This window comes from Cynara cardunculus (genome assembly GCF_001531365.2).
Source record: "Cynara cardunculus var. scolymus isolate 2C chromosome LG 8, CcrdV1, whole genome shotgun sequence".
Lineage (NCBI taxonomy): Eukaryota > Viridiplantae > Streptophyta > Magnoliopsida > Asterales > Asteraceae > Cynara > Cynara cardunculus.
The window spans coordinates 13,046,567-13,056,333 of NC_037535.1; the positions used below are offsets into that span (position 1 = coordinate 13,046,567).

General features: G+C 39.6%; 1 protein-coding gene across 1 annotated transcript in view; it reads right to left on the reverse strand.

Moving 5' to 3' along the window:
* LOC112516194 (ribosomal L1 domain-containing protein CG13096-like) overlaps positions 1 to 4,402 on the reverse strand; it is a 27,393-nt gene extending 22,991 nt beyond the window's left edge. Inside the window, exon 1 of the mRNA XM_025123215.1 lies at positions 4,069 to 4,402. Within this exon, the coding sequence (XP_024978983.1) occupies positions 4,069 to 4,402 (334 nt within the window). The remainder of the gene's footprint in view (positions 1 to 4,068) is intronic.
* Between the last annotated feature and the right edge of the window lie 5,365 nt (positions 4,403 to 9,767).

Consider the following 9,767-nt stretch of genomic DNA (forward strand, 5'->3'; position numbering starts at 1 on the left):
TTGACAGTTTTTACCCTTCAAGTTAAATTCCCAACTTTACGTCAATATAGGTATAAACATATTTTGACGTAAAACTAGTCTAGGGTACAAATTGGTTAAGCATAGGGTACAAATATATTATGCATAATTCTACCAAAATTTTCTTAACCCAATTTGTACGAGTTAACGAAAACACGGATATTATAACATCTATTTATACACATTGCATTAAGTGCACATTTAATGCAATGTACTAGGGTTTGAGCACGTGTCAAGCTTTTAGAGAAAGGCTTGTCCTTTGCTACAGAGAATAGTACAAAAGCCTATTCATGAGCATACATCATTTCATGGAGTTGGTGGGTAGTAGAGTCAACTAATCGGCTCTGTACCGTACTATACTCTAGAAAGGATATAGGTTTGTCCTTTGTTGTGGACGGACAAGACAAAAGAAATCTTGCTCAACAAGCTTCTTTTGATTGCTGAATGCTGGAATAACCCTGAAGGTCTCTTCAGCATTTTCTGAGGCTTGGGAAGTCTTCACACATATGTAGACCAGGTTGTAATCACTAAATGCCATTTCAGATCGCGAACTCGCCAGTCTCTAGTCTTTAGTTTCAGTCTTCGACTTTCGTTGAAGGTTCTTTGGTGTGAGTTTTGTCTTCTTGAAGTATCGCTGTCGCTAATAGATTTACATTACATGTTCTCCACGATCACTGAACAGACTCAGTGATGATCGCTGGAACTGACAGACATAAACAATAATACTTCGTATAAGGTAAAAGGAATTATCATCAAATCACTGAGAGAGAGAATCAACAATCTCCCCTTATTTGATGATAACAAAGCAACATAAAGAAAGTTGTCTTATCAAATAACAGTAAAGAAAAGTTACATATAAAGTACATGTCTCTTTTAACTGTTTTGGGATCTTTTTCAGTGAGTCAGTCTTTACGTAGTAAATTTTCTTAAGTTACAAGTTTAAGAAAAGATAAAAGAAGGGAAATTGAAACTGAGAGCATGTTCACTGACTTATAGATTGTTAGTGAATGTAAGAGTAACACTGGAACTCATAGACTTGTGTCCCTATTACTCTTTTCAGGGACCTTTTTCAGTGATGCACAAGTAATACTTATATTAATTTCAAATGAAAAAATTACAAGTCATTCTATACATGTCTTTAGACTTACAAAATATAAGTTTGAACGCTGAAAGTAGACATAGAATAAAAGGTTTATACAGTGAATGGGTGAAATACAAAATAAATTGTTGGTCCCGTTAGGGTCTACAAGATGTGTATAATAGTTTGTAGAAGGGGGGATGAATACAAACACATAATTTTCAAATTTAAAATATATATTGATAAGAGAAGATCAATACAGATTTTACAAGATTGTTTGCGAAAAGATAAGGTAGACAAAACCTATCTAAACAATGTAAAGTTTACACACTAAATCTTAGCAAATAAAGAAAAGATTTGCTGTTAAATAAAAATAGAATAAAGTAAGTTCTATCTGGGGGAGAACTTGTTTAGAATACAATAAAAGAGATTCTAACTTTCTCTTGAAGATGAGCGTATTTGTTCTTAGATGTGTGTGTTCTTTTACTTAAGCGTAAGTAAGCTCAGAGTAAGGGTTAAGAGTATCTTTGCATGGAGATAGAACACATCTATTTATACCCGTTTCATTAAATGCACATTTAATGCGACGTGGTAGGGTTAGAACATGTGTCAAGCCTTAAGGGAAAAGCTTGTCCTTTACTACAGTGAATAGTACAAAAGCCTATTCATGAGCGGACATCCTTTTATAAAGTTGGTGGGTAATAGAGTCAACTAATCGGCTCCGTACCGTACTAACGTTTAGAAAAGGTATGAATTTGTCCTTTGTGTGTGTAAGGACAAGACAAAAACAATCGTGCTTGACAAGCTTTTTTTGATCGCTAAATGCTGGAATAACCTGAAGGTCTCTTCAGCATTCGCTAAGGCTTGGGCAGTCTTCACACATATGTAGACAAGGTTGTAATCACTGAATACCGCTTCAGATCACGTACTCGCCAGTCTCTAATCTTCAGTTTCAGTCTTTGACTTTAGCTGAAGATTCTTTGGTGTGAGTGTTGTCTACTTGAAGTATCGCTGTCACTGATTGAATTTACAATACAAGTTCTTCAACGATCACTGAATAGACTCAGTGATGATCGCTGGAACTGAAAAACAGAAACGTAAATACTTCACATAGGATAAAAGGGATTATCATCACATCAAATGAGAGAGAGGATCAACAATCTCCCCCTATTTGATGATAACAAGACAACATAAAGAAAGTTGTCTTATCAAATAATAGCAAGTAAAAGTAACATGTAAAATACATGTCCCTTTTAACTATTTTCGGATCTTTTTTAGTGAGTCAGTCTTTTCTTGAAGAATTTTCTTAAGTTATATTTAAGAAAAGTTACAAGGATGGAAACTGAAACTGAAAGCTTATTCACTGACTTAAAGATTGTCAGTGAATGTAAAAAGTAACACTGGAACTCATAGACTTGTGTCCCTATTACTTTTTTTCAGGGATCTTTTTCAGTGAAGTACAAAAACACTTATATTATATTCACTGGAAAGATTACAAGATGTTCAGTACATGTCTAAAACTTACAGACTATAAGATTAATCACTGAAAGTAGACATAGTAAGTAGATTACAAAAAAAATGTGGACAATATTACAAAGAAAGATGAAATGGTCTAGGATGTTTAAATTAATGTAGCCAGGTACATTTTCTCCAAGCTTCTTTCGATGTAGAAATTCTCTTCGTATCTTTCGGTCCACCACTTTTCCTTGCAAGTTATCATCTATCCAGAACATAAGACAAACCAGATGTCCCATCGGGCATAGATGTAACTCAGACATTCTTTGGAATCTTACTTCACCTTCATAGTCAAGGAATATAATTCCTAACTCAGGTTTGAAGTGCACAGAGTTGGGTATATAAGGACCCTTCTCTGGCAGATCAAGATTCAGCATAAAGATGTCTATACTCTCATATTCCTTCAGGATTTCATCTAAGGAGAACCTTATTTCATGTTCATTCCTCACGATGGTCCATCATTAGGACTAGAGGGTCTTTTCTTCCTTCCTCCCTTCTTCAGAGATGGTCTGTCAAGGACTGCGACATACCTAGACATCCTTTTGATGAGATCGTTGATAATGTCTTCGATAATCGGCTTATGTCTAGACTTGGATTGTTGAATGGCTTTCCTGATCTCCATCCATTCGTTGTATCCATAGTGGCTGAGGTAGGAAGGGTACTCGGTAATGGCATCGAGATTTTCCCTGATGATGAGCATTGAGACAAGAGTTCCACCGTCTTTGGATCATCCACTAATGCTGACTATCTTGATCGGGTAAGGACTGATTCTCTTCTTCAGCTTTGCTTCGCTCCAACGTTTGTCCCACTAAGCCAGCTTCAGATTTTTCTCGTGCTCAGCTTCTGCAAGAGAAAGTAACTTAGCTTGGGCTTGGACAACGTTCACCTTCTTTTTGGACTTTCTCTTTGGGAGAATCTTTTCAGCTAGTAACTTGGCCAACTTTAGGCTGTCTTTAGTCTGCTTCTTCTGAAGCTCTAGCTCTTTTTCAGCCCTTAAAACCTCGAGTCTTTCAGCTTCTGAAAGAAAGTCAAACTCATCACCACTATAGGTACGAAGAGGGATTTTTACTCTAGTCTGGTCGAGTGACTCCTTAAGCTGAGCCATCTGCTGGTCGGTAGGAGTACTGGAGACAAGGTTTTTTCAGGGACCCACTCCAGTCGACCGCAGGTAGTAGAGGGAATATGAAGTTGATATAATGAAGTGACAACTACATGAGAGGTAGAGTCTTTAAATAAGGGTTGAGGGTTTTTGAAAAGTACCTTCAGGTTCCCTTCTTTAGCGACACCTTTGCCTTTCGACTTAGAGTCCTGGTTCTTTGACGGGGTGGACTCTTCTTCCCTTTGCTCCCCCTGGGATGCAGAATCCCTAAGGGCGACTCCTTTGGTGGCGGTTGTTGGTCGTTGATACTGAATGGTGAAGTCATCATCATCATCATCATCATCATCATCATCATCACCATCTAGGTCACTGCCAGAGTCTGGAAGATCAGGTTCGTCATCTTCATCATCATCTTCTTCATCATCATCATCACCTGCAACAAGTGCAGAGGTGATGGGAAGGTCATCAACTTCCTCAGTTGTAACATCTTCACCAGAGGTTGGGATAGGATTAGCAATCTCAGCTTCAGCTTCAGCTCTAGCAGCTTCAGCTCTAGCAGCTTCAGCTCTAGAAGCTTTAGGTTCAGCTTCAGCTTCATGGATTGCTGGAGCAGCTGATGGTCCAGCAGCGTTGGACCTCATCTCCCCCTCTCTAGCTAAGACTTGATAGTATAGGCCAGAGAGTTCGTCCATGCGCTGATGCTAGAGAACCATCATTTCCTCTAGCTGCGACAGAGCGCTAGCTAGAGTTCTCGTTGCTTCGCGTGTCTTAGTAAGCTGAGCGCGGTCATCAGCAGTGAAAGAAGGCGGGATCACTGGTGCTGGTTGACGGACAACATCCAGGATCTGCTAGAGAAGCTCTATCTGTTGGAGAGACTGAGCCTAAGCGTCATTAGCCCTGCTTGATAGAACAGCGATGGCTTCAGTGTTGGCTCGAACAGCCTCATGAAGAGCCGAGAGCTGACTCCTTACTTCTTGAACATCAGCTTTGACAGCTGAGAGGTCTGTATCATGATCTGGCTTGCGAGGCATCTCTCGATGAACTTCCGACATTTTGCAGAAGACGGTATCGACGGGTGGGAGGAGAAGCTTGACATCAGAATCCATGTCATAATCCTTGTCATCTTCGTCAATCGCCTCATCCTCATCCTCGTCAACGACGTCATCCACAGAAGGACCTGTAAGACAATTAGAGTAAGCTAAGAGAGGCTAGGGTTAGAAGAACTGAAAGGATAGGAAGATGGAATACCTGAGGGGCCATCAGTGACATCCAAAGGATTGACACTGGCTTGCTCAATGATGCCCTCGAGAGGATGAGCATCTGTATGCTGAGAAGCCTCGAAAGAAGCAACCTCATGTCCAATGGTGTGTGTTTCATCATCAGGGAGGATATTCACTGATGAGTCATAAACACGTGTAGTGACCAAAGAAGGAAGAGAAAAGAAAACGGTTAAGAAGATTTGTGGGTGTTCAGCGGTGAAGGCACTAATATTCACACCTTCAGTGATTTGGGTCACTGAGGCAGTTGGGGTAGGCACCACTGATACGACAGTGATTGTAGGAATCACTGAAGAGCTGGGGAGGGTAATTGAAGGTGCCTCGGGGTTAAGGCTAGTTTCAATAGCTGAAACCTGTTGAGGTCTTAGCCCGAGATGTGGCTATCCCCTTTTTGGCCTTCTTGGCTCTCTGAGGAGAACCAAGAGTTGGTTGAGAAGGTCGTTTTGAAGGGGTTTTGGTGGCTGGGCTAGACGCAGGGGGGTTTTCCTTTGTCTTGATCACCAGAGGAGAAGAGGGAGGGAAGGGCACTATAGAAGAAAGTGCAACGTCTCCTTCCCTCAGCTTATTATCCAGAATCCTGGATCCAAGCCTACATACCTGGAGGTTTCCTTCCTTGGAATATTTTTTTGCAAATATCTTTGCAAAAACCATGGATAGGAACCTGGTGTATGGTACCACCTTTTCTCACTGGCGCTTTTTCAGCTTTTGCACCAGGTCATCAAAAATAACCGTAGCATAATTTATATTGCGACGCTGAATCGCAGATATTCCAATTGTCAAGGAGACTCTGGAGGCCTGGTCTTGTCGTCCAGTCTTTCCACCCATAGACTGGATGAAGTGAGAAAATAGGTATTGCTAGATCGCTGACATCTTGTTTTTCTCAATCTTTGACAATGACTTCATGGGAGCATTTGAGTCCTTCTTCATTGGCCATTGGTAACCAATGGCATCGAGACATTGAATGATCTTGGCAGTGGAGGGCTCGCTATCAAAGGGGCCCTTGGGCAGGCGAAGAGCAGTCCTCATTGTGTTGACTCCGAAGTTCACGGTCATGCGGTTGAACGTGAAGGTGATCTTCTCTACTTGGTGCCATTCTTGTCCTCGAGTTCCACCACTTCAGCAATGAACAAGAACTGCTGGAGGGCCTCTTTAACTATGATGGGCTCATGGTTAAGAGCAAAACCAAGGGACGACCATTTGAGGAAGTCGGCCACTTCCTTGTAGAAGGCTTTGTTTGAAGCGATCTCTAACATGGCAACATGATTGTTGGCCTTGAAAGATACTTCATCGATTGAGAAGTCTACGTTCTTGGCAGCCATCTTAGTTTGTATGAGGTGAGGAAGGTCGAAGAAGAAATTTTTGAAGGTTGTTCATGCTTGCAAAATGACAGAGGTTCGTCTTGATATTTTGAAAGCGTAAAGAAAAATGTAAGCGAGAAGTCTCATATTTATAGGTATGAGGAGAGAGAGTGTGGATAGGAGAGAGAAAAAGATGGCGGTTGAGGAAAACGACCTTGATGAAAACGATGACACGTTCTCATCCATGATTGGATAGCATTTAATGAGGTAGCATATGACAGTCCTTTTTTGCACGTCTCAAAGCGTTGCGCATTGTAAATAGAGAATGTCATCATGAAGACGGTTCATTAACTATTTCTTTTAAAAACGAAAAGGTTTTTAAGAAAAGAAGAGTCATTTAGTGTTGAAAGAAACACTAAAAAGACCTTTTACAACTTTATGATCACTGAAGAGAGAAATACTTCAGTGATAGTTTTAAGACATCAGTGTCAGTGATAAGAGAATCACTGAATCTGACATTTAAAAAACATTTGAATCACTGAATAGGAAAGGTTCAGTGATCATATAGATTTTTTAATAAAAAAATATATGAGAGATATACTTATAAATACGTTCAGTGAGTAAAAGAATAACTGAAACAAATATTTTAAAACTAAATTGATCACTGAAGGAAGAAAGCTTCAATGACAGTTTTATGTTTTTAAGAAAAAGGAATAAGTAAACATATCTTAGAGAGAATAGATATATTTGCTCAAGAGTTCAGTGACAGAGATAGAGCACTGAATCATTTCACTTACTGATCGATGTTAGTAGCTAAAAAAAATTATTCTTCAGCATTTAGCATCCCTAGTTCGCTGATCAAGATGTTAAATCTTGTCTCATCAAGAGGCTTGGTGAAAAGGTCAGCGAGCTGGTAATCAATTGGAACGAAGTGAAGTTCAATGTCACCATTCATAACATGATCTCTGATAAAATGATATCGGATCTCTATATGTTTGGTCTTGGAGTGAAAGACAGGGTTATTTGCAATTGCAATAGCACTAGTGCTATCACAATAGATAATAACTTTTGAAAACTGAAGATCGTAGTCTTTCAGCTGCTTTTTCAGCCAAAGAATTTGACAGCTACCAGCAGCTACATATTTAGCTTCAGCGGTTGATGTGGACACTGAGTTTTACTTCTTACTTGTCCAGCTCACCAAATTTCCACCTAAAAGCTGACAACCTCCAGCGGTGCTTTTCCTATAAATTTTGCAACCTGCAAAATCACTATCCGAATAACCTATTAGGTCAAAACCTGAACCTGTAGGGTACCAGAGACCCAAGTTAGGAGTTCCCTTAAGATATCTGAAGATGTGTTTTACAGCAATCAGATGGGATTCCTTAGGTTCAGATTGATATCATGCACATAAGCAAGTAGAATACATGATATCAGGTCGACTAGCTGTGAGATACAGCAGAGAGCCGATCATTTCTCTATAAACAGTTACATTTACAGTCTTTCCATTTGGATCCTTGTTAAGAAAGAGTGGAGGAGCCATTGAAGTCTTCATAGATGAACTATTAGATAGATCAAACTTCTTCAGCATGTCATGAACATACTTACTTTGATTGATAAAGATACCTTTATCTGACTATTTGATCTGGAGACCTAAAAAGAAGGTTAGTTCTCCCATCATGCTAATTTAATATTCTTTCTTCATGCGATCAACGAATCGAAAATACAAAGAAGTATTAGTGGAACCAAATATAATATCATCGACATAAATTTGGACTAGAATGATGTGACCTTTAACTTTCCTAAGAAATAAAGAATGATGTGACCTTTAACTTTCCTAAGAAATAAGGTCTGGTCAATCTTTCCATGTTACAAATTTCTCAAAGATGAGAAACGAGGAAAGGGTATCATACCAGGCACGAGGAGCCTGTTTTAACCCATAAAGAGCTTTATCTAAACGATAGACATGGTTTGGATACTTAGGGTCATGAAACCCTGAAAGTTGTTCAACACAAACTTCCTCTTGAAGTTTTCCATTAAGGAAAATGCTCTTTACATCCATTTGGTAGACTTTAAAGTCTCTATGGACAACAAAGGATAGGAAGAGTCGAATTGCTTCGAGTCTAGCCATTGGTGCGAAGGTTTCATCATAGTCGATCCCTTCTTCTTGTTTATAACCCTGAGCAACAAGTTGAGCCTTGTTACAGGTTACCATACCTTCTTCATCCAACTTGTTGCGATAGACCCACTTGGTGCCTATCATTGTTTTGTCAGAAGGATGTGGGACAAAAGTACCAGACTTTGTTCTTATCAAACTCAATGAGCTCCTCTTGCTTGGCAAGGACCCAACTAGGATCTGAGATAACATCATTGATTTTCTTGGGTTCAACTAAGGAAAGAAAGTTGACAAAGAGACAGATATTACCTAGACCACGACGAGTCTGAATACCTGCATATGGATCACCAAGAATCTGATGAATTGGATGGTCTTTAGTCCATCGCTGAGCTGATAGAGGATTATCATCTGAGTAGATAGCTTCAGAAACAGAGGATGAGACTTCAGCTGTAGTGTTTTTAGCAATAGGAACAATTGCTAAAGGAGCCTCAGATTCAGCGACTGATAAAGGTTCAGATGCTGAAGGCATTTCATTAACTGATTGATCAGTGTTTGAAGTAGAAGGAGGAACACAGCTAATGGGCACGGCAAAAATCTATGAAGAAGATATATTGGAGTGACTAGCTGCAACTGGAATGATAAGTGAATCATCTTCAGCTTCAGGGGCTTCAGTGTTGAGAGGAACGCTGAAGGAAGCTTCAGCTTGTCCATAGTAAGAGAACATCCAGTTTTCTAATTCATCATCATCATTTAAGATGGGTTTTGAATTAGCTGACTGAGATTCATCAAAGGTGACATGGGTAGTTTCTTCTATCGTCTGTCTTCGTTTGATGAATACTTTGATGGCTTTGGATACAGAAGAATATCCGAGAAAGGTTCCTTCATTAGCTTTGGGGTTGAACTTTCCGAGTTGGTCACGGTTGTTAAGAATATAACAATTGCAACCAAAGATGTGTAGAAAGCTAATAGATGGCTTTCTTCCATGGAAAAGTTCATAAGCTGTCTTTTTGAACCTCTTAACGATCAACGATCGATTTTGAGTGAAACAAGCGGTGTTGACAGCTTCAGCCCAAAAATGAGTAAGAAGATGGGATTCGCTGAGCATTGATCGAGCAGCCTCTATGATTGTTTGATTTCTCCTTTTAGCGACCCCATTTTGCTGAGGAGTTCTCACTGAAGAGAAGTTGTGAGAAATTCCCTTGTCCTCAAAGAAGTTATCCATAGTACTGTTTTTGAATTCAGTACCATGGTCACTTCTAATTAGATCGTACTTTAATGTCGTTAAGTACTTCTATTTTCTTGATGAATGAAATGATATCTTCAGGTGCTTCATCTTTGGATCTGAGGAAGAAGACCCATGTGTACCTGG